General features: G+C 44.4%; 1 protein-coding gene across 1 annotated transcript in view; it reads left to right on the top strand.

Moving 5' to 3' along the window:
- The window catches only part of CPZ (carboxypeptidase Z), a 68,410-nt gene extending 44,645 nt beyond the window's left edge, over positions 1-23,765 (top strand). Inside the window, exons 9-12 of the mRNA XM_061584607.1 lie at positions 331-466; positions 7,603-7,742; positions 21,414-21,513; positions 23,273-23,765. Coding sequence (XP_061440591.1) covers positions 331-466; positions 7,603-7,742; positions 21,414-21,513; positions 23,273-23,637 — 741 coding nt within the window. The 3' untranslated portion in view covers positions 23,638-23,765. The remainder of the gene's footprint in view (positions 1-330; positions 467-7,602; positions 7,743-21,413; positions 21,514-23,272) is intronic.
- Positions 23,766-25,585: the final 1,820 nt, after the last annotated feature.

Genomic DNA, 25,585 nt, shown 5'->3' with positions numbered 1-25,585 from the left:
CCATAATATCTTAGGACTGGTGGGCTGCTGTGCAAGCCACAGCCTGTTTGAAAGCTCCAGATGCTACTGTGGATACATGGTGGAATTCAGGCATTTCTTCACCTCGGAACACTGCTTCTCAATTATGCTGAAAGCTCTGTCCTGTAGAACCCAAAGGTTCACACAGTGGTGCCTCAGTTCGGCTGTGGCCGGCTGGCCTGACCACCTGTTCTTTGGAGACATTGGTGGGGCAACTAGCAAGTGTGAACTGGCCCAGAGTTTCAATCACTGGAAGGCCAAGAGTTAAACAGCATTTAGAGTAATTAAATATAATTCAACTTTTCTTTTTAGATGTTCAAATTGCTATCTAGAACCTATGCCGATGCACACCCTGGCATCTCAGACAAGTCAGAAATGCGTTGTGGTGGAAATTTTGTGAAACGAGGAGGCATCATAAATGGCGCTGAGTGGTACAGCTTTACTGGAGGTACATCTCTTTAGTAATTTGATACTCTGCAAGAAGTTTAAAGTTTCTAATCTGCAATTATTACAGAAGGAAATAATCTTAAAGTGGACAAGCTGTTGTCAACATACATTATTTTTACATATTATAACAACTTTTAGAATTTTGTGGCCAAAGTTTTTGGTAGTATGTGAAGCTATTGAAAGTTGAGAAAGAGATGCTTTGGCTAGATGTACCATCACAGGTATGCATAGTTTGTGATCCATCAGATGAAATGTATTCATAGGGAGAGAATACATATCACAGAGGAAAATGGAGATGTGCATTTCTTTTACCAAAGATTAGTCATGAGCCTCTTCTCCACTATCACATATTGTTGAAGAGGCTCTTTACTGTCTGCTTTATTCATTTACTCTGCAATAGTCTGTCCTCTACTGAGTTACAAGCCAAATGTGTGATTGATCAAATGAAATGAAAAAAATCAGTGAAAACGTAATTGTCCCTATACCTCAACAGCTATCCTGTGTGAAATGGCAGGCTCTGCTGTATTGCGCATGCACAGGCATTAACCTATATGCACGCTGTTATTATTACTAGTATTATTACGTTTTATTTCTAGGCCGCCTTTCGGCCAAATAGGCCCCCAAGGCAGCTTACACACAAATAAAAATACAAATACAAAATACAAATAAAAACAATACAATTTACAAAAAAAAAATCAAACTAACAAAATTCTAACATTTTTAAAAAACAAGAACAGCATACCAAAAGCATTCATCTTCCTGGGGCAGTTCCCAGAAAAATGTCACTAAGAGCAGGGGGGGGGGCAAGGCAGGTGGAAAAGCTTGCCCCTTGAAAGTCCTAGCACAGTCTCACCCCTGCAGCAGCACCTCTCAGCCTGCAGCTTTTCCTGCTAAGGTCCAGGCAGAGGGGTGGGGCAAGGCAGGTGGAAAAGCTTGCCCCTTGATGGTCCCAGCACAGTCTCACCGCTGCAGCAGAGACATGATACATCCATACATCCAGAGTTCTAATCTTAGGGAGGGAGCCAACCACTGTAGCAATTCACACTAACAAAAATATAATAAGGCATCCCTAACAGGCAAGCACAGGGGCAGTGATTTACCAGGGACAGGAACCAGAAAATCAGGTCTGTCTCTGGCAGATACTGAGGGTGAATGGAATGGTTCCTGGGGAATCATTGCGTTTCAGGTGATTCTATTTCCAGAATGGGTTATGAGACAAGAGAGTTCAGATGAACTACTCCTAGACCATTTCAAGCTACACTAGATTAACCCCCATGTCAAAGTGCCCCATGATATGACTATCTGATGAGGGAAATAGGCATTTAGGATAGATTAAAGAAGTTATAGTGAAACCTGGAATAGGTTCCTCTGGTTACACTATGCCCCCTTGTCCTCAGTGAGGCCTATTAAGTACCAAGGAGCAGTGATATTGTTAGTAACTCATTTGACACATAACCACAATAGATTGTGGAATCCATTCCAGATAAGAACATAAGAAGAGCCTGCTAGATCAGGCCAGTGGCCCATCTAGTCCAGCTTCCTGTTCTCACAGTGCCTGGTGCCAGGGGGAAGCCCGCAAGCAGGACCCGAGTGCAAGAACACTCTCCCCTCCTGAGGCTTCCGGCAACTGGTTTTCAGAAGCATGCTGCCTCTGACTAGGGTGGCAGAGCACAGCCATCATGGCTAGTAGCCATTGATAGCCCTGTCCTCCATGAATTTGTCTAATCTTCTTTTAAAGCCATCCAAGCTGGTGGCCATTACTGCATCTTGTGGGAGCAAATTCCATAGTTTAACTATGCGCTGAGTAAAGAAGTACTTCCTTTTGTCTGTCCTGAATCTTCCAACCTTCAGCTTCTTTGAATGTCCACGAGTTCTAGTATTATGAGAGAGGGAGAAGAACTTTTCTCTATCCACTTTCTCAATGCCATGCATAATTTTATACACTTCTATCATGTCTCCTCTGACCCGCCTTTTCTCTAAACTAAAAAGCCCCAAATGCTGCAACCTTTCCTCGTAAGGGAGTCGCTCCATCCCCTTGATCATTCTGGTTGCCCTCTTCTGAACCTTTTCCAACTCTAGAATATCCTTTTTGAGATGAGGCGACCAGAACTGTACACAGTATTCCAAATGCGGCCGCACCATAGATTTATACAACGGCATTATGATATTGGCTGTTTTATTTTCAATACCTTTCCTAATTATCGCTAGCATGGAATTTGCCTTTTTCACAGCTGCCGCACACTGGGTCGACATTTTCATTGTGCTGTCCACTACAACCCCGAGGTCTCTCTCCTGGTCGGTCACCGCCAGTTCAGACCCCATGAGCGTATATGTGAAATTCAGATTTTTTGCTCCAATATGCATAATTTTACACTTGTTTATATTGAATTGCATTTGCCATTTTTCCGCCCATCCACTCAGTTTGGAGAGGTCTTTTTGGAGCTCTTTGCAATCCCTTTTTGTTTTAACAACCCTGAACAATTTAGTGTCATCAGCAAACTTGGCCACTTCACTGCTCACTCCTAATTCTAGGTCATTAATGAACAAGTTGAAAAGTACAGGTCCCAATACCGATCCTTGAGGGATTCCACTTTCTACAGCCCTCCATTGGGAGAACTGTCCGTTTATTCCTACTCTCTGCTTTCTGCTTCTTAACCAATTCCTTATCCACAAGAGGACCTCTTCTCTTATTCCATGACTGCTAAGCTTCCTCAGAAGCCTTTGGTGAGGTACCTTGTCAAACGCTTTTTGAAAGTCTAAGTACACTATGTCCACTGGATCACCTCTATCTATATGCTTGTTGACACTCTCAAAGAATTCTAATAGGTTACTGAGACAGGACTTTCCCTTGCAGAAGCCATGCTGGCTCTGCTTCAGCAAGGCTTGTTCTTCTATGTGCTTAGTTAATCTAGCTTTAATAATACTTTCTACCAGTTTTCCAGGGACAGAAGTTAAGCTAACTGGCCTGTAATTTCCAGGATCCCCTCTGGATCCCTTTTTGAAGATTGGCGTTACATTTGCCACTTTCCAGTCCTCAGGCACGGAGGAGGACCCAAGGGACAAGTTACATATTTTAGTTAGCAGATCAGCAATTTCACCTTTGAGTTCTTAGAGAACTGTCGGGTGGATGCCATCCGGGCCCTGTGATTTGTCAGTTTTTATATTGTCCATTAAGCCTAGAACTTCCTCTCTCGTTACCACTATTTGTCTCAGTTCCTCAGAATCCCTTCCTGCAAATGTTAGTTCAGGTTCAGGGATCTGCCCTATATCTTCCACTGTGAAGACAGATGCAAAGAATTCATTTAGCTTCTCTGCAATCTCCTTATCATTCTTTAGTACACCTTTGACTCCCTTATCATCCAAGGGTCCAATCGTCTCCCTAGATGGTCTCCTGCTTTGAATGTATTTATAGAATTTTTTGTTGTTGGTTTTTATGTTCTTAGCAATGTGCTCTTCAAATTCTTTTTTAGCATCCCTTATTGTCTTCTTGCATTTCTTTTGCCAGAGTTTGTGTTCTTTTTTATTTTCTTCATTCGGACAAGACTTCCATTTTCTGAAGGAAGACTTTTTGCCTCTAAGAGCTTCCTTGACTTTGCTCGTTAACCATGCTGGCATCTTCTTGGCCCTGGCGGTACCTTTTCTGATCTGCGGTATGCACTCCAGTTGAGCTTCTAATATAGTGTTTTTAAACAACTTCCAAGCATTTTCGAGTGATGTGACCCTCTGGACTTTGTTTTTCAGCTTTCTTTTTACCAATCCCCTCATTTTTGTGAAGTTTCCTCTTTTGAAGTCAAATGTGATCATGTTGGATTTTCTTGGCAATTGGCCAGTTACATGTATGTTTAATTTAATAGCACTGTGGTCACTGCTCCCAATCGGTTCAACAACACTTACATCTCGCACCAGGTCCCAGTCCCCACTGAGGATTAAGTCCAGGGTTGCCGTCCGTCTGGTCGGTTCCATGACCAACTGATCTAGGGAATAGTCATTTAGAATATCTAGAAACTTTGCTTCTTTGTCATGACTGGAACACATATGCAGCCAATCTATGTCCGGGTAGTTGAAGTCACCCATTACTACCACCTTTCCTAGTTTGGATGCTTCCTCAATTTCATATCTCATCTCAAGATCTCCCTGAGCATTTTGATCAGGGGGACGATAGATCGTTCCCAGTATTAAGTCCCTCCTGGGGCACGGTATCACCACCCACAACAATTCTGTGGAGGAGTCTGCCTCTTTTGGGGTTCCGAGCTTGCTGGATTCAATGCCTTCTTTTACGTATAGAGCGACTCCGCCACCAATACGTCCTTCCCTGTCCTTCCGATATAATTTATATCCAGGGATAACCGTATCCCACTGGTTTTCTCCATTCCACCAGGTCTCCGTTATGCTCACTATATCAATGCTCTCCTCTAAGACCAAGCACTCCAGTTCTCCCATCTTGGTTCGCAGGCTCCTAGCATTAGTGTACAGGCACTTGTAAGCAGTGTCTCTCTTCAAGTGTCTTTGGCACTTGTGGTTAGGCCTGTGGTAATTTTGCTCTTCTGAATTTATATCCTGTGCCCCTGCTCTCACAATGCCTACTTCTAGGCCTACCCCTTTTAAAATTTCATCATTTCTTTGGTTTTTATCCCAGGGGGGAGGTTTATTCCGAACCGGACCTTTCTCAGCTCCTGTCGGGTTTCCCCCCTCAGTCAGTTTAAAAGCTGCTCTGCTACCTTTTTAATTTTAAGTGCCAGCAGTCTGGTTCCATTCTGGTTCAAGTGGAGCCCATCCCTTTTGTACGGGCCCGGCTTGTCCCAAAATGTTCCCCAGTGCCTAACAAATCCGAACCCTTCCACCCGACACCATCATCTCATCCACGCATTGAGACTGCGAAGCTGGGCCTGTCTGGCTGGTCCTGCGCGTGGAACCGGTAGCATTTCAGAGAAAGCCACCTTGGAGGTCCTGGCTTTCAGCATCCTACCTAGCAACCTAAATTTTGCTTCCAGGACCTCACGGCTGCATTTCCCCATGTCGTTGGTGCCAACGTGCACCACGACCACTGACTCCTTCCCAGCACTGTCTACCAAACTATCTAAATGACGGGCAATATCCGCAACCTTCGCACCAGGCAGGCAAAACACCTTGCGGTCTACACGCCCATCACACACCCCACTGTCTATGTTCCTAATGATCGAATCACCCACTACAAGGATCCCTCCACCCCCTGGAGATATATCCTCGGCACGAGAGGATAGCTGCTCATCCCCCAAGGAATGGGTCCCTTCTAAGGGATCGTTTCCCTCTTCCTCAGCTGGATGCTCTCCTTCCCCGAGACCATCGTTCTCCATGATAGCAGGAGAGCTATCATCGTTGGAGTGGGACACAGCTATAACGTCCCTGAAGGCCTCCTCCACACACCTCTCTGCCTCTCTCAGCTTTTCCAGGTCCGCCACCTTGGCCTCAAGGAAATGAAGTCGTTCCCGGAGAGCCAGGAGCTCATTGCACCGAGAGCACACCCACGACTTCTGTCCAACAGGCAGATAGTCGTACATGCTGCAGGCGGTGCAAAACACTGGAAAGCCCCCACACCCCTACTGGCTTCTTACCTGCATAGTTTTGTTTAAGGTTTATTACGTCAATGGGTTGGAGACTGCGGTTTAGTTGAGGTCAGGGAACAGACGGGCAGAGTGGGGTGCCCTGGCCTCCTCGCCCTGCTGCCTAACTCGCCCTGCTGCCTAACTCGCCCTGCTGCCTAACTCGCCCTGCTGCCTAACTCGCCCTGCTGCCTTGTCAGCTGGGGCCTTGACGCTTCGTCAGCTGGGGCCTTGACGCTTCGTCAGCTGGGGCCTTGACGCTTCGTCAGCTGGGGCCTTGACGCTTCGTCAGCTGGGGCCTTGACGCTTCGTCAGCTGGGGCCTTGACGCTTCGTCAGCTGGGGCCTTGACGCTTCGTCAGCTGGGGCCTTGACGCTTCGTCAGCTGGGGCCTTGACGCTTCGTCAGCTGGGGCCTTGACGCTTCCAGGGTGCTCTGACTTTATATGTGTGGCTGGTTCCTCCCAGCTACTGCTGCCAGCCAATGATGTGTTACTTGAGGCTGATGGCTATCAGCTGGGGCTTAACTCTTTAGTATTCTCTCAGGCTTCCTTCCTTTGAAGGCAGGAAGGCAGGCTTCCTTCCTTCCTTCCTGAGCGAGGGGCGGGGCTGTTTAAGCTTTTGGCTGCTTTTAATCTAAGCAAGGGGCTGCGCCTTCCAGGCAAGTCTTTTTTGTTTGTTGTTTTCCCACCTAGAACAGCCTGACCTTTCTTTAACCTAGGGAAACAGAGCTTGTGGTTGTGTTTCAGGAAGGCTGAAGCTGCCCTTTTTAGCAAGGACTGAGCTGACTCTCTCCCTGTATGTGTTGGTGGAGTTTACTTTTCCCCCTTCTCTCCGACTGGAATTTAGCCTTATTTACAGTGTCCCCTGAAGCTTTCCTGCTAGGGTGGTGTTAAAAACTAGCTTTCTATAGGCTTCCTTCTCCTAGGATCTGTCTCCTAAGATATAGGTTCTTTCAGGATTTGGCTCCTAGCTCAGGGTGACCTTGGGCTGCCCTTATTACTTATTGCTCTGAGCTGTTTTCCTTCAATTAAATAATGGAATAAATGGGAGCTACTTACCCTCTTTTCGCTCTGCTGCTTAACTCGCCTTGACGCTTGATGCTGCAATCCACTCCACAATTTTGACAGAGCAGAATAAATTCATTCCACCAAAACTTTTTAGAGTGGAAATTAAAGGTTCCATAGATCCCTACTAAAGTCACAGTTTCACATCACTGTATGTAAATCTACATTGATTAGAATGCCATTCTATTCATAGAATCATAGAATAGTAGATTTGGAAGGGTCCTATAAGGCCATCAAGTCCACCCCCTGCGCAATGCAGGAATCCAAATCAAAGCATTCCCAACAGATGGCTGTCCAGCTGCCTCTTGAATGCCTCCAATGTCAAAAATTCATCTTCTGCTTTCTGTTCCCCATTCACACATGCATAGAACTAAACCGTGGGAGACTCAAAGGTGTTTCAGTGTCAAAAAGCCCCCCAGCAATACCATTACTTTAGCAATACTGATACTTCTATGAGATTTCTAATGAACCTTCCACTATTCCTCTTTTCCAGGAATGACAGATTTTAACTACCTTCATACAAACTGTTTTGAAATTACTTTGGAGCTTGGTTGTGAGAAGTTTCCCCTGGAGGATGAATTGTATTCACTCTGGCAGCAAAACAAAGAAGCTCTTCTGAAGTTCATGGAAATGGTAGAGTTCCTTGTTGTGACTTCTTTCGTTCTGCTTTCTTTTACTGAGCTGTCCACCAAGGATGGTTTGTGAACTATTTGCTCGGGGGATCCAGCTGCCTTTCTCACAAATGAGCTTTGAGTGGTGGCTCTTTTGTAACGTCCTTTCTTCAGATGATAGCTAAAGACTAGGGGAAGCTGTGTCCAAATTCCTGCTATCAAACCAGTTACTTGTGTTCATTTCTCATTCCAAGTAAGGGACAATGCCACTCTGTAGCTTGACAGGGCACTGTAGGCATAGGTGTATATACTACTGGTAGATCTTAGGACATTATGATAGTGGGATATTACAACAATCTATACTGATGCCCTAGGCAAAAGATTTAAATAATGTATCCTTATACTCTTTTCCAAATGCTTTAATTCCAAGTTCTTTCACAGAGCTCCTCTTTGCCCATCCTGCTTGGTACTGCTGGTCTCTGACAAGGCTTTCCTCACATGCCCACAAATTCATTCATATAACTTCACAACCCTCCCATCCCCAACACAATCTCTTCCTTTGATGTCTCTCAATTTGCCCTCAGCCCAGGATCCTGATGCACATAGTGGGCTTTTTGCTTGCCCTCTTCTTCAGGCACTGTACTCCCTTGCCTTTTATCTGGCCCCTTCTGTGCCACCTATAACAGTGAGGTCTCCTTTGCCACCTGCTGTTCGTGGACATCAGAAAAATCCAATGCATCATTTGCTGCTACTTTCAGTATCATGTTTTATTTGCCATTTTAACTTGCCCATTAATTGGTAGGTATGATCCAGCCTGTCAGCTGAATGGTATCACATGATGACCTGGTATCAATTTCCAACTAGTATAAACTTAACATTTTACTTCCTTGGTTTTAACTGGCTGTTTTAATGTACAATTGTGATATAATTTTTCCAGAGTCATTTTTGTGGTGGGCACTTCAAAACAGTTCTTAACACGTGTGTGTGTGAGAGAGAGGTTGCAACTTCTATTTTTCAAACAAATGCTGTTTAGATAACTGGCCTGGCACAACAACTCCACCAAAATAATCCACATTTTCCCAGCCATAACCAATGGTTACAGACCACTACATGGACGCAAAACCTAGGAGCAATAAGGCATCCCTTTTCCAGGGCATTAGCAGATTTCTATCATGTACTGTTCTGAGGAGTCCACTCATAATAGTGATTTAAAGTTGTTAGGAATATGCCAGTTTATCTTCATGGGCTTTAAGTTACTTTATTAAGCTACCCTATTTTATTTGTAATATCATCCTACTACAAAATCTAGTCCAGACCCATAAATTAATGTTGATTTACAGCTGATCTGCTTTAGTGAATCCAAATGGGACTGGATTAAATCCATATACTTGAAGCCTTAGAGACAAAAGGGCAGTGAGTAAAGCAAACCTCTAATAGAGATGACTGAGACAAGTCACTTTGGTTGTGTTTAGCCATAGGCCATTATAACAAAACACTGACCTCACCTAATAAAGTCAATGAAGAGCACTGAATACAGTACACAGGCAAACATTAAACCAAGGAATTACCTGAACCTGAGGGTCACCTCAATTAAAACTTTTACCTAAGTTTTTTTTTGCTGCCAGTGCAAAAACAGACACCATGTGCATGGTATATAAATATCCATATGACAAACAAGCTGCAAATAGTCTCCTGAGTCTCTGTTGCAGCCTATATGCAATGACAAAGTATGTAACTAAATTTTCCCTCTCACCCCATCCTATAGTGGACACTGCAGCACATAATGTGCAGCATTTTCTCTGGATGCCAGTCCATCACATGGGTTGACCTGCCATCTGGTGTCCAAGGACAGGAAATGCATTGTAGCTTTGAGGAAGTAGTTCACCATCGCTGGCTTGTAGAGGCCAGTTCATTTCATGTCCTGGTTCAAGGTGGCTCCCACATCTTCTACTGTGTGAGTTCTAGGCCACATTCACATCACACATTTATTCCACTATTATTCCACTTTAAACAGTCATGGCTTCCCCCAAAGAATTCTGAGAAGTGTAGTTTGTGAAGGGTGCTGAGAGTTGTTGAAATGGAAATGGACTGCCTTCAAGTCGACCCCGATTCTCAACTTATGGGCGACCCTATGAATAGGATTTTCATGGTAAGCGCTATTCAGAGTGGGTTTACCGTTGCCTTCCTCTGAGGCTGAGAGGCAGTGACTGGCCCATGGTCACCCAGTGGTCACCATTCATGGCTGTGTGGGCATTTGAACCCTGGTCTCCCAGGTCCTAGTCCAATGCTCTAACCACTACGTGTTAGGAGACCTTTATACCCTCATAGAGCTGCAATTCCCAGACTTCCTGGGGAAGAGGGATTGATTGTTAAACCACTCAGAATTGTAGCTCTGTGAGGGGAATGGAGGTCTCTTAACAAATCTCAGCTCCTATACAAACCACAGTTCCTAGGATTCTTTAGGGGAAGACACGGCTGTTTAAAGTGGAATAATAGTGGAATAATGTATAATGTGAATTAGACTTAGTATTTAATAAATAAGGATCAATACATAAATAAGGATCCCCCCTTTTTCTACCCACTTTGTAGGGGTATCTTCTCCTGGGGTTGGTGGTTTTCTTCCTTGCCTCCACCAAGGGAAAAAAAGCCCTGGGGGTGAGCTTGAACAATTTTGTCCCTTTTAATCCCCAGAGATGACTTTTGCTTGTCAGCCCCCAGTCCCTTTCTTCTCAGGGACCTGCACAGCAAGACTGCCTGAGGCTGGCAGCCAGGATCTATTCAGCTCCTACTTGTCAGGCCCATTCTCTCCATGTGGCTGCCTCTTCCAGCCCTCCCTGCTTGCTCGGAAAGGGCAACAGCACCAGCAGCCAACAAGTAACTGTTTAAAAGTTTTTTTCCCTTCCCGCGCTCCCACCCTGCCCGCCCAGCCACAGACATGCTTTCTGGGCCTTTTTCTTCCAGCAGCTAGACCCAGCAATGCCACAGGAAGCACAACTTCTTTTCTTTGCATTTCAGAAGTTTCTTCTACCGTGTTTGTCCTCACCAGCTGCCTATCCTCAAGAGGCAAGGAAATAACAATTTGAATTATTTGGCTTCTCCCTGGTTTTTTCCCTTTCCTCTGGAATTGTGCCTGGGCGATTCATTACAACTGAAGGCCCAGGGCTGCAGCATTCCCTGTTGGTGAACCTTTTACGTACATATTGTTCATCATCATTATCATTATTGGGGGGCTCTCTATCACCTCCATCTTTCTTCTCCTTTTATTATTCTCCTCATTGCCTCAGACAGGCTAGAGAGCACAGAGTCCCCATAGAGTGCAGCCATTCATCAAGGACCCAGAAGCGCATATGCTGCAAGCCTCTTCAGGAACACCTGCAGCCCGCTTTTCACTGCCTCACCCCACAGGAATTCGGTCTCTGCTGGGAAGTCAGGCCCTCTGCCCCATTCTCTTGTGGGCTCTCCCCCCCAACAGGGAGGCTCAGGCCACATGGGCCCATTCCATTACCACAAGAGGCCTGGGGCTGTGGTGCCCCCTACTGGTGAACCATTTTGGTCATTATTATTATTACTAATACTACTGTTATTATTTACTAAGTGTAGTGTAGTGGTTAGAGTGCTGGACTACGACCTGGGAGACCACAGTTCGAATCCCCACACAGCCATGAAGCTCACTGGGTGACCTTGGGCCGGTCACTGCCTCTCAGCCTCAGAGGAACGCAATGGTAAAACCATCTCTGAATACCGTCTACCATGAAAACCCTCTTCATAGGCTCGCCATAAGTCGGAATCGACTTGAAGGCAGTCCATTTCCATTTTCCAACCAAGCAGTTCAAAGCTGATTACCCCTACTACAGGGGATGCTCTATATATCCTTGGTCTCCCTCCCTTCCTCCTCTTCTTCCCCTTGCCTTGGACAAGGGCTAAGAGAGTGCAGAGCCCCATAGTGGGCACTTCCTCCAGCAACAATCCAGAAGGGCATATGCTGCAACCTTCCTTTGGAAAAACAGCAACCATCCTTTCCCTCTCGCCACCAGCAGCAGGCGAACAGGCTGCCACAACAAGGGAATATGGCAGCAACGCAGGACACTGCTGATGCAGGACACAACTTGTCAGTTGGGCAAGCTGCAAATATTACTGGGGACAAGGCACATCCACCAGCAAGCATAGCATCCCTAAATCTGCCTCGAGTGCATGCAGAATCCTCTAAGGCCAAAAAGGCCCAGAAGTCTCAGGACAACAGCTCAAACAACCAGGCTGCATGCATGACGAACAACATGGGACAAGAGGAGCTGATGCAAGGGCTCAACTTGCCTGGGGAGCAAACATCTGAGGGGCCCTGACACAACAAGACAAAAGGTTTGTCTCCCTTTCTCCTGACCGACCTTGCAGTGGTTCCTTTGCTTCTCTGCTTGTCTGGGCTGCGCCTGGGCAGCCGCTCCCCATTTCTGCTAGCCGGGAAAGCAGCTTGCTGCCATAAACGGCTATCTAAAGCGGAGTAAGTGCTTCTTCTGGGTCTCCAGAGTTGCATTCACCATGGCAACCAAAAACTTTCCTGCACCTTTCCTTCCTTTTTTGGTTGAGTTCTGCAGCGGTTCTAAACCTCCCTTGAATTTTACCCCCAACCTAGGTTGGAGCCAGGGATAAGAGGGGCAAGCCTCCACAAGTCCAATGAGCACAATTTGGCCATCGGACTCAACAGGCAGTGCTGTTTTTGACTCCCTGCTTCTTACCGCTACACGTGGGGGTAGCCTCTTCCTCCTCATTCTTCTTCTTCAAATTCCTAGTTTCAACTTTATCTGTGAATGTTCTTCCAGCTGGTGACCTTAGTCACCAGCCCATACTAGTGGCTACGGCCATCGCCCTTCCCACTGTGCAAGAAGGGCTGCTTGTGGAGCAGGCAGATATGATCTCTTCAAGCCCTCGGATGGCAGTCATGGAATCTCCCATGAAGGATGCCCCTGACCAGCCCTGCTTGTCGGTAGGGCAACCCTTCCATAATACAGTGGCACAGAATGGAGGACTGCTAAACAGGAGCATCCTTAAGAGTCAGGTGACCACCAAAGCCTCTGTGGAAAAGGCTCCAGCAGGGTGAGGTATATGGGCAAGGAGGAAGAGACCCACAGGCGGCACAAGCTACAGTTTCTTGTGAGGTAGCTGTGCAGTGAACCACAGAGAGTCAAACAACAGAAGACAATTAAGGGGTGCCAGAGTGGCTGACCTATTTTTGTCTTTCACTAATGGGCCCAACTGGGAATTGAACACTTTGTCTGATCAGGCAATCCAATTACCCAGGTACCCAGCCTGCCTCAGTCAAGCCAAGAGTGGTCTTTCCAGCAATCTGCTGACATATTAGTTCAATCAAGGAGGCCCTGTTCAGCAACCACAAACATCCAAACTGCCTTCATCTCATACACCTTTATGGGGAAAAGGCTCTCTTCAGTTGTCAACATTTCATTGAAAACTAGTTTCAAAATGATTTTTCCACAATATGGGTCATTCTGTCATTTTGAAGCCAATTTCAAAATGCCATCTTAGCATTTGAATTAAGCTCCTATAGTAGTAATAAATAATAATTAATAATGATTTATTTACATTGTCATTGGACAAAGTGGTACACAATTCTCAACCTTACAAACCAGCTGAGATGGTTTATAGTGGTGCTCTCTAGCTAGTGTGAACTTAAGTAGATATCAAGTGCTCCTAAAATGCACACTCAGGAAGCTCATGGAAGTTTATTAGCATAACGTTAAGATCTAGCCAGAGCTTGGAAAAGTTACTTTTTTGAACTATAGCTCCCATCAGCCTAATCCAGTGGCCATGTTGCCTAGGGCTGATGGGAGTTGTAGTTCAAAAAAGTAACTTTTCCAAGCTCTGGATCTAGCAAGCCAGTCACCACCCTTTGGACTCAAACACTTCACGGGGTTGTGGTCAGGCTAAAACGGGGGAGGAGTCCACTACTGTGGAGGACAGGTGGAATAAAGTAGTGGAAGTAATATTAATACACAGTAGCACATCCTGGACCAATAGTTCTGAAAGTCATTCATCAAATTCTCAGAACATTGGGTAAACTATCTGAGCCCTGGCTCTTATGGAAGAGGCCAAATGCCTAGCACTTTCTTCCCCCCAAGGCGTTACGATAGCAGCAACAACAGAAGGTGTACAGAGGATTAAATACAAGGGCTATCAAAATAGTAGACTCTTTGTTCACGGATCCTACAGGGTTAAATCCATACTTTAGTCAGTTCCGTTCCGTTAGGATCCTACCTAAGGATTAAGCCCAGAAATGGCTAAATTTATTATGTGAAATTGCCTTCATTGTATGAGGGATTTCAGCATATGGTACTAAAATAATAGAGGTACAGTCCTTCCACTTTAAATCTTCCTCTTTATCAGCAGCGGAAGGACCATTGCTCAGCGATAGAGCAACTGCTATGGATGCAGAGGGCACAGGTTCAATCCTCATCATGTCTAGGCAGGCTGGGAGAGATCCCTGTCTGAACCCTTGGAGATGGCTTTCTTAATTGCCAGATCCAGATAAAACATGTGAGGGGGTGAGGGTGCTCCTTCCCACTGCTGTGTTACACTACTCTTGCCTCCCATTAACTATGTGTCAGATGAAAGCTCTGAGGAGGGGCACCTGTTGTGTATTCATCACGTACTTGACGCTTCATAACCAGTTCATACACTTTAGCACTCACCACAACCTTAGAGCTCTTAGTGTTCATCCATAGCTCAAATGGTCCTAGCCCTGCTATCCAGAAGTAATATGGCACAGGTATAGTTGGAATCCCTAGCTGGAAGAGACTTTGTGGCAGCTAAAACTACTCAGTTTTCATTGCCAGGCAGAGGATTGGTAATGACATCACACAATCTCAGCCAAAATGTGGCAATGTGGTACTCTGTATAGAGATAAGTTGATAAAAGTCCAAAGGTATACACTGCCTTATTGATGTTAATCCAACAAAGGCACTTTTTTAATTAGTCGAGTATGCTCACTAATAACAATTTAAAAAACATTTCAATAGCCTTGGAGGAGCGTATTTGCTGCCTCTTCCAGCACAAAGCATGAAGGAGCACTTGAAACACCAGTGTTTAAAGGCTTGGCCTCAATGGCTTGTGGATGTCTAAGAATCAACAAATATATTGCTGGATCAAATGCAACCAGATACCATTTATAGTATGACCTATTGGCTGGGCATGGCAGTTATAAGCGTCATCCTCAAATCTCGAAGACCGTCCACAACCAGGATTCACTGGGCGAAATGGAAAACCTTTGACTGTTGGTGTCATGCTAGGCCATCTGCTCCTCTAGGGCCACCATCCAGCAGTACACTGGAGACAGACATCGACCATCTTGGCGGTCCTTGCTACGTCCAACACCACCCAGTCAGCACCCATCTGCTGATATATCACTTCCTTAAAGGATGAGGTTGCTTCGCATCCTCCAGTTGTCCACTGCTCCTGTTAGGGGATCTACAGAAGGTCTGGCAGACATTGCAGCGCAGGCCCTCCCTTAGCATGTGCGGGGGCCAGGGCAAAAGCATAGTTGGGGGCCCCCCACATTTGCTCCGGGTCACCGTCTTGGTCTTGGCCGAGTTGCCATAGGTGCGCAGGCACCAGTCCTGGAACTGCCAGCCCAGCTCGCTGTCCCCGGGGCGGCTACCGCTCACTGACTGCAGCAGGAGTGGTGGCGGCGGCAGCGGCAGCGGCTTCGGCATGGCGGGTGGGTGGGCAGGTGAGTGAGCCCCTGTCCCAAGCGGAGAGAAAGAGAGAGAGAGCGCTGTGCCCTGCCTGGCGTGGCGAAGGCAAGCAGGCAGGGAGGAAGGAGCCGGCTGGTGAGCAGATCGCCAAGTGCGGGGCCCGAGGCAACTGCCCTGCTTCCTGGTGCCTAGGGGCGGCTCTGTGGGAGCGGCCCATATTTGAGCCTCTAGGTACCATATCTCTCCAGGTCCTAGTGTACAAGGTCCCCTTCCCCACTGTCATCATCATGGCAAGGCACATTTCACAGCTGGGGCCCCTCTCCACAGCTCCCCACCCCTGTGTCTGCCACAGGTACTGGATGGCCCTCAGAACAGACCCTCTCTTTGTCCCCAAGGTAAATATGAGCTTCCATAGGGAGCAGGAGCCACTCTTACCACCCTCCTGCCTGGCACATTCGTTGGAGAAGGATCTGCACTGCCTGGATGTCAGACAGGCCCTCAGGACCTATATCAACTGGTCCAAGTCCCTCAGGGACCACAGAAGCCTTTTTCATCTCAGTCCACACCAGGTCATTAGGCAAGAAGGCACCAGCAGTGACTCTGACCCGATAACTAAGAACATGCCTCCAGTTGCATACAATGCCCTTACCCTCCTGCCACCTGAAGGAGTCAAGGCGCACTCAGCAAGGTTGGCCTTGACCATGGCCACCTTCACAACTAATGCACTCTTGATAGATACTTGCAGAACAGCTAACTGGTCCTCTCCGTCAGCTTTTATCAGACACTACAAGATAGACCACCACACATTTGCAGAAACCTCCTTTGGAAGGAGGATACTGTAGCAGGCAGTACCATTAATTTAGCTGGCTCGCCCTGACCGACCCAGCTGGGATGGCTTTGGTGTGTCCCATGGGACGGACTGGCATCCAGGGAAAATGAACCATTGGTTCTCACCCGAAAGGTGATTTTACTGGATGCCAGTCCATAACAGCCCTCCTGGTTCCATTGGGACACAGTTGCTAACTTCATATAATGCATGTGTTTGTATATAGCTTCCCCTTATTAAGGTACGGTCTTCCCTTTTTTGTAGAGTTACAGGTGTTTGCATATAGCTTCTCATTATGGTACATTGTGTTTTTTCCTTTAATTAAAACAAACAAAATTCGAGCAATCTAGGACTGTGTCACACTGTCATGTATCCTTGCTTCTGTCCAAGAGCTTCAGGCACTTATGCTAACCAAGCATCCACATAAGGATGTAATCTTCATAGGTGGCCAAGAGGCACGCCATCGCTTGCTTACTGCTTTTGTCCTTGATTTTTTTCTTTGTTTTTGCCTTCCTTTTCTCTTGCATATCTGTGTGTAGCTTCTCCGGCGATATCACCCAGAGGACTTGTAAAAAAATGAACTGGCCTCTACAAGCCAGCAATGGCTAACTACTTCCTCAAAGCTACAGTGCATTTCCTGTCCTTGGACACCAGATGGCAGGTTAACCCATGTGATGGACTGGCATCCAGTAAAATCACCTTTCAGGTGAGAACCAATGGTTCATTTTCAGCTTGGCCAAGGCCACAGAAATTGCACAGTATCTTCCATCCAGTTATACAGAGGGCATATTGACTGAAACCTAAGTTTGGTAAAAGCCTCCCTGAATGGGAAGAATTTAAATTCCTGTAAATATTGGGACCTGTTGCAGTCCTTTTAGAATAAATTATGTCATCTGGAGAAATGAGTAGTTTTAATCAAATCCATATCTGCATGGGCATCTTGTCTATATACCACATGACATCACAAATACTACATTTAGATCTCAACTTCCATAAAACTAGCTCACCTGGGCACAGAGAGTATATTAACACCAAACCTTGATATTCCTGCTCTCAACCACCTTTTTCAAGTTGGACAGATGGTATTGTGCCATCTCATACAGTTTCTCTCAAAACAGTAGATTGATGGATCTGACAGTAATAAATGGAAATCCAGTCTCTATGGTAACCCTTTGGGAAACCAGTGAAGCTTATGCAAAAGTCTTGTTCATCAATCTTTCTATCCTTTCCCCCCCCCCCAATAAGCAGCAGAGTAAAGGCCAGGCTGAGAGGGAAATTACAAAATTAGAGAATTTGCACAAGGAAGACACAATATGCCCTGAGAAAATTAACTGTGTAGAAAGGTAAAGGTGTCCCCGCACTTATAGTGTGAGTCGTTTCCGACTTTAGGGTGATGTCTTGCGACGTTTACTAGGCAGACCATATATATGGGGTGGGGTTGCCAGTTCCTTCCCCGGCCTTTCTTTACCCCCCAGCATATGCCGGGTACTCATTTTACCGACCACGGATGGATGGAAGGCTGAGTGGACCTCGACCCCTTTTACCGGAGATTTGACTTCCTCCTTCCGTTGGAATCGAACTCCGGCCGTGAGCAGAGCTTCGGCTGCGTTACCACCGCTTACCTCTCTACGCCACTGTGTAGCTAAGTAAAAATTAGAAATGTGAGCTACTTACAAGGTACTTAGAAAAATCTTTGCTACAAAAATATTTTGAAGATAGCAATAAAACATGATAATGACCCAGGAGAAACCTTTGGATTACCCCTCTAAGGAGGATTAATGATAATCAATGAATCTGTAAAATTTAAGAAGTTGCATGCATCATCAAATCCTAATAATAATAAATTCTCTTCCTCCCCCAGTCTTTACATCTGTCTACTTTATGACAAGAAGATGAAGACAACATTGATGCTATTGGCAATGTTACTCCAGTAGTTTGATTTTTGTTAAAAAAATCCAGACATTGATGGTCTTATATTAGAATATTTCAAAACATATTTACAGCACAATTTATTTATTTTATTTATTTATTTATTTCATTTTTAAACCGCCCATAGCGAATAGCTCTCTGGGCGGTGAACAAAACAAGATTAAAATACAATATTACAATAAAATTACAATAAAATCAGCAACAAGTTAAACGGAAAAAAAAATTAAATGAAACACATTGAACATTAAAATGCCTGGGAGTATAGCCAGGTCTTAACCTGGCGCCTAAAAGAAAGTACCGAAGGCGCCAGGCGTATCTCCTCAGGTAGGCTGTTCCATAGTTCGGGGGCCACCACAGAAAAGGCCCTAGATCTAATAACAATCCTCTGGGCATCCTGATGAGTTGGTACCCGGAGGAGGGCCTTGGATATTGAACGAAGTGAACGGGTAGGTTCATAGCGGGAGAGGCGTTCCACAAGGTATTGTGGTCCCACACCGTGTAAGGCTTTATAGGTCAAAACCAGCACCTTGAATCTGGCTTGGAAACAAATAGGCAGCCAGTGCAGGCGGGCCAGGACAGGTGTTATATGCGCAGACCAGCGGGTCCTCGTTAACAACCTGGCTGCCGCATTTTGCACTAGCTGAAGTTTCCGAACGGTCTTCAAGGGCAGCCCTACGTAGAGCGCATTACAGTAGTCCAGTCTAGAGGTTACCAGAGCGTGAACAACTGAGGCGAGATCGTCACTGTCCAGATAGGGACGTAGTTGGGCTACTAAGCGAAGATGGTAAAACGCATTCCGTGCCACCGAGGCCACTTGAGCCTCAAGCGACAAGGAAGGGTCAAAAAGGACCCCCAAGCTACGAACCTGTTCCTTCAAGGGGAGTGTAACCCCATCTAGAACAGGATGAACATCCACCATCTGGGCAGGTAAAGAGCTCACCAACAGTGTTTCAGTCTTGTCTGGATTGAGTTTCAGTTTATTAGCTCTCATCCAGTCCATTATCGCGGTCAGGCAGCGGTTCAGCACATCAACAGCCTCACCTGAAGAAGGTGAAAAGGAGAAGTAGAGTTGCGTGTCATCAGCGTACTGATGGCAATGCACTCCAAAACTCCTGATGACCGCACCCAGAGGCTGCATGTAGATGTTAAAGAGCATGGGGGACAAGACCGACAATCCTAATGCACACATACCCACTCCTGTTGATGGCAGGAACAGGTTAGGATGGTGAGTTGGTGCCCTTCTGTGGGAGAGAAGCATCTTTGCTAGGAGGTGGAGCTCTGCAACTGTGGGCATCCCAGCTGTGCCCAGCTGGCTAGAAAGCTGCCACTCGTAGTAGCAGGCAGAAAGCTCCAAAATGGGGCATTAAATTGGGGATAGGTTGCTGACGGCTTTGGATCTGCTGAATTTAAAAACCTGCATATGCTGATCTTCAGGTCCCTCAGGTATACCAGCTCCAAAGTGATCTGCATCATGTCCATTTATTTGGGAGTGGCTAGTCTGGAATAACAACCTCATATTTCTATGTCTGTCTTCCTCAACCTAGTGCTCTTGGGATGTTTTGGATTATCACTGCTATCAGCCTCAGCCAGCACAGGTTGTGTCTAAGTAACCAAGTCCAGTTTTAACAACCCCAGTGAATTCTCCATGGGAAGGTAGTCTCCTGCCCTTGTTTCACCCGAGGACATCCTTTGGCCACTACCCAAAGGCTGCCACCCTCCTGGCAGAAACTTTTTTTTTAGTTTCAGCTGCAGGAGGGGACAAGATGGTCTCACTTGTCCCTGGACATAATGCAAACTCTCCTGCAGACAGCATCCCAATTCCAGGCAGCAACTTTATTTTGTAGTTTCAGACAAGGGAGATGGGGCTGATTTTACTCAGCCCTGGATGGAAAATACACTTCCTTGCAGATCTGACTGAGTCACTCTTGATAAGGTTTAAGCCTTCTAGAACTTGTTTCATACCTACCACCACCTTTTGACATGTACCAGATTACTTAGTGGTTTTGTATGTTTGCTCAGTGAGCAAAATAAATGTCCTCTTAATCTTGTCAGAAATCCGGGTCTGTGAAAACTGAATGCAGATTTATTATTATTTTCTAAATTTATATCCCACTCTTCCTCCCACAAGGAACCTAGGGTGGCAAACGACAAGTAGTAAAACATCTTAAAAACAATTCCAATTTGAACATGTAGTATATGGAGCTGGCATTCAAAGTTATATTTCATATTTCGTAATTTCAGTTGTGAGCTGAAAATATAATATTATCTGGACAATATGCATCCAAACAATTCTCCATGGGAATTGACCATTATTAACTGTAAGCTCAAATGAGAAGGTATCCTAAAAGTGATTGTTCTGATCCAGCAAATGTAATTACATGGAAACTCAAGTGCTTGTGTGAGCCAATTTAAACCTAAGGCAAATATAGCAATTAATTTCCACCATACTCCCACCTCATCATCTGTGTCAGTAGAAGTAATATTAAATATCCCCTTGAATAGGAATATTATAGTCTGAAACACATTGGATTTCTATAATCTGCAGAGGTTTTTAATAAATAAATTTCCTGTGCAACACTACAGTTTTCCATTCTGCACCCAATTTTGGTAGCATTTCGTTATTTTGTGGTGCCTGTTACATTGGTCACATTGCCAGGCTTTGGATGTTAGAGGATTCTCAGCATTTTAAAAAATGTTTTGAAACAAGAGATAGAACTGAAGGATTATGCCATTAGGAAGGGGGAAGTGGCAGCATTAGGATCACAGGTCAATAGCTGGGACATATAGGACAAATATGCCATCTGTCCACTGGAGGAGCCTGCTCTGAAGGTTCTGTTATTGCAGAGGCAATGGGATGGTGGTATTAATTCATTTATTTATTAATGGTACTTCTGTGCCTCCTCCTAACTCAGGTTCTCTGGGTGGCGTACATCAGACATTAAAAATACAATCTGATACTGTAAAATACAAATGCAGCATACATACATACATTATTTGTACTTATAGCCTGCCCTTCACCAAATGGTCCCAGGCAAGTTACAAAAATACTACGATTAAAATAAGTACAATGTACAATTAAAATTGTAGAATAAAAACCACTAACAATTGCACAGATAAAATAAGTAAAATACTGTTAAATTCTCTCTATACATGCAGATTTTAATGGTGGTAGGGGAGAATAAAGACAAGAAGTGAACTTTATCACCACCTGTTAAAATTGCTGTCTCTTTCTTGGTAGGCACATCGAGGAATAAAAGGAGTTGTATCTGACAAATTTGGAAACCCAATCAAGAATGCCCGAATTTCAGTCAAAGGCATCCGCCATGATATGCTTACAGGTAATAGAGGTGGAGAAGCAAATTAACGACTGAGTTTGGGTGGCAGGAGTGTGGGTCCATTAGAATAACACCTGTTTTTGTTTTCATTTGAAATACAGTAATATTTTATTAATTGATTCATTTATATTCCAACTCATCTACCTTCAAGTCAACTTACAAAATCCAAAAACAATAAAACAATTCAAACTTTAATTGTAAATAATAAACTAAACCGTTAAAATACAACAAAAAATATAAAACAAGGACTGGGTCAATGTTGTGCCCTCCAGATGTTGTTAAACTGCAACTCCCATTAACCTTGACTGTGGGCCATACTGGGTGGGGCTGATGGGAATGGTAATCCAACAACATTTGGAGGGCCATAGGTTCCCCATTCCTGAATTAGATTGAGACAGAAAGAAGCAGCAAATCTGGAGAACCACAGGTTCTCCAGCCTTGGTCTAATAGTGGTTAGCAAGCTAAAATATGAATGGTTTGAAACTTAATTGGGATATACAAAATAGATAAAATTGCTACAAATTGTTTGGGAGATTCAGAATTTTAAACTGAGCTCGCTGATGGTAACTCTGAAATTCTTTTATATTATTGGTTGCAACAACAATTCTCTGTATATTTTTACATACCTCTGTATGTTTTTATGTTTTTAATGTATTTGTCATGGCCTTTGGCTAGTGCAATAAATTGAATTGATTGAATTGGGATATGTACATTGAAGCTGTCTTGAAACTATGGCAGAAAATTAGTTCAAATTTTGTACCACAAAATTACTGTTCCATTCTAATACAATTATGATTGGTTGCCAGCCTCCAGGAGGTCTTTTGTGTCTTTAAAAGTTGTGCAGGGGGGAGGGAGAATTCCACCTTGTGGTTTTTTCCATTACAGGGTTGCAAGAACACCTGCACTTGGCTGACTTTCTCTTCTCCTAAAGATACAGGATCAGTCTCAGGGATTGAACCTGGCAACCCTACTTGCAGCATAGGGCCAAAAACATATGTGCTTCCTGAGAGTACATCTGCCATACGCTGTAGAAGAGCTTTCATTTTCTTTGTTTGATGTGCCTTTCAATACAACACTTTTCTGGAAATTAAGTCAAATTCGAAGTTGTTTTGTTTTCTGAGCAAGTGTGCTTAGAACCACTTCCTAAGAGACAGACAGGTTTGCTCTGAAAATCAAAATGCTGTAATATGTTGACATGACTGGTATATAATAGCTATCAAAGCTTATTATATAATTGCAGAAATGAACATTTTTGAAAACCTGGTGTGTACCACTTCTTATTTATATTTATTTATTTATTATTTGATTTGTATCCCGCCCTTCCTCCCAGCAGGAGCCCAGGGTGGCAAACAAAGCGCTAAAAACACTTTAAAACATCATAAAAACAGATCTTAAAATACATTAAAACAAAACAGCATTAAAAACATTTTTTAAAAAACTACTTTAAAAAAGGGTTAAAAACATTATTTATTTATCTCTCACTTTTCGTCCAAGGACTCATCTTGCAACAACTCTGTGGCGTAGGTTAGGCTGAGAGCAAGCAACTAGCCCAGGGAATTTCACAACTGAGTTGGGATTTGAACCTGAGTCTCCCCAGTTCTAGCCCTAGTTTGACAATCTTATCACTGCACCACACTTCCTCTGTTGAGCACCTGGCTCTCAATAAGTCCTATATTACTGAAGGAGACCTATGAATATGAATATGTGGAAGTATTGTTTTATATGGTTTGAAAATGTAGAATAAGTTCTTTGTTTCCTTCAGCTGCTGCTGGGGACTACTGGAGACTCCTGCCTCCTGGTACATACATTGTCAGTGCCCAGGCTCGCGGCTATAGCAAAATCCTGAAGAAAGTGACTTTGCCTGCCAAGATGAGCAAGGCTGGACGGGTAGACTTTGTCTTGCGACCCCTCAATGGTAAGCCCCGCCGAATTGTCCATGAGCCCATGCGGAGATCATATGAGCAATATGACCCACTGGAACATTTTGACCCTCATGCTCAATATGCCCAGCCAGAGCCAAGAAATGATGGAGGGCAATCTGTCCAGCCAAGAGAAAAACCCTGGTGGTGGTCTTACTTCAGTTCTCTAGATCAACACAAGCCTTTGTGGCTGCTTAAACACCACTAAACTGTTTTATGTTGCACTCTTCGTCTGATCACACTAGCAGTTAATTGCATTTCCATTTCTGTCTTGGGTGATCATGGAAGTATTTGAATCCAGTTCATTTGTTAATATAACATTGTCTTGCTTTTGTTTTTCTGCATTTTCTTTATTTCAAAATATGAATAAATGTTGTACATTAAAATTAGTATGCTTTTAAAACAGGATATAGTTGTTGTTATTCTCTGGTACTGTGCTTTTCTCATGCCAGTGTTGTTAATCAGATCTATTATTTATTAAGACCTAAAGTACCTGAAGAGAAATCCTGATCCTTTAATACATTTTCATACATGTCTTAACACATTCATTACTGCAAGTGAAAACACCCTTTAGGAAAAATAGGACAGCAGTCACACCTCTCACTTGTACTTCATTGTACTCTCTTCCAGAGACTGCCCTATACCCTCAGCAAATTGCTGAGATTCTTTTCCAGTTGCTCTCAGATTCTCTTTAACATTATTTATTTATTTCATTCATTTATATCCCACCTTTCAGGATATAAATCCTACCATGGTAGGTTACAAATTATATTCAATTGCATCTTTTTAAAAGTACAATATAAATATTAACATATCAAGAATACATCAGGATTGCTTCCACATGATTGTTGATGGCAGATCACCCTGTGGTGGTGGGTGGGAAGGAGATACTTTAGCTGGAGCAGGCCCTGAGGTGATCTTCACCTTCCTTCCTCTCCTGGAATCCTTCCCATGGAACAGATGATGGTAGATCACTTGCATTTAAAAGTGAAGTATTCCTTGAACTCAAGTTTATTGAACATCTCTGGCAGCAGATCCGATAGAGACACATATGTTGCCTCCCAGCTGATGGCCACCTGCTGTGTGCTCAGCTGTTCTGAGTCACTGTGTGCTCTGCTGGGTAGGTGGAAAGGCTGAGGGGCTTGAGTGGAATAAGTGTGTTCCCAATAAACTAGGGCAGCCTTTCCCAACCAGTGTGCCTCCAGATGTTGTTGGACCACAATTCCCATCTTTCCTGATCATTGGCAATGCTGGCTGAGGCTGATGGGAGTTGTGGTCCAACAACATCTGGAGGCACACTGGTTGGGAAAGGCTGAACTAGGGATTGGGGAGATATTTTATGAGTTCGCATTTAAAGATGAATTATTTACCAAAATGTGCATATAAGCCAAAAGTGCATATAAAATGTGTTTATTAGGAGAGATTTGCACTAAAATGCAGAAGAATTTTCAGAAGGATTGAAAAAAAACCCTGCAGAAATACAGAGAACTGAATTTAAGATTGGAAAAATGGGAAATCGAGAGAACCAAAACTGGCAGATCCTTCCATCCCTGCAAAAACACCTAACACACACACACACACTTTTAACATGTGAGGAACACTTGCTTCTAGTTGCATGCCATTCCCCCCCAAATCAAATTAGCTTTTCATTATCCAGAACACCTTTTTCTTTAAATTAAAAGAACAAAATATTCCAACCATCAGAGCACAGCAGAACATATTTGCAATGTATGGCTGAGTCTGAAAATGTGAAGTAATAATCTCTGCTCATGTGCAATGTACATCACACCAGAATAATCGTAATCAGCCTCTGTTATTTCAGAGATTAGATAAAATATCTTCTACATTTGGGGAAGGATGTGGAGTCATATCCACATAGGCACAGAGCTCAAACTTTACAGTTTAGAAATTAACTGACAAAACAGCAAACTAGAAATAATAGCACCGTGTGTTTTCCTCTGCATTCAAAATATGCTGAACTTAACCTGCAAAGGAGGGGGGGGGGGTTGGAAGCAAGTCCACACACCTTTTCTGAACATACTCTGAAAATTACATGCAGCTCAGATAAACCTGCCCTGTTCCGCTCATGCAGGGAAATGGTTAATACAGAGTTTGTTGCAACACATGCACAAACCATCCACTATTTCTCCTTCCAA

Source organism: Rhineura floridana, chromosome 9, assembly GCF_030035675.1.
Source record: "Rhineura floridana isolate rRhiFlo1 chromosome 9, rRhiFlo1.hap2, whole genome shotgun sequence".
In the NCBI taxonomy this organism is placed as follows: domain Eukaryota; kingdom Metazoa; phylum Chordata; class Lepidosauria; order Squamata; family Rhineuridae; genus Rhineura; species Rhineura floridana.
The sequence above is the reverse complement of the archived record's forward strand: the minus strand, read 5'-3'. Positions and strand labels throughout refer to the sequence as shown.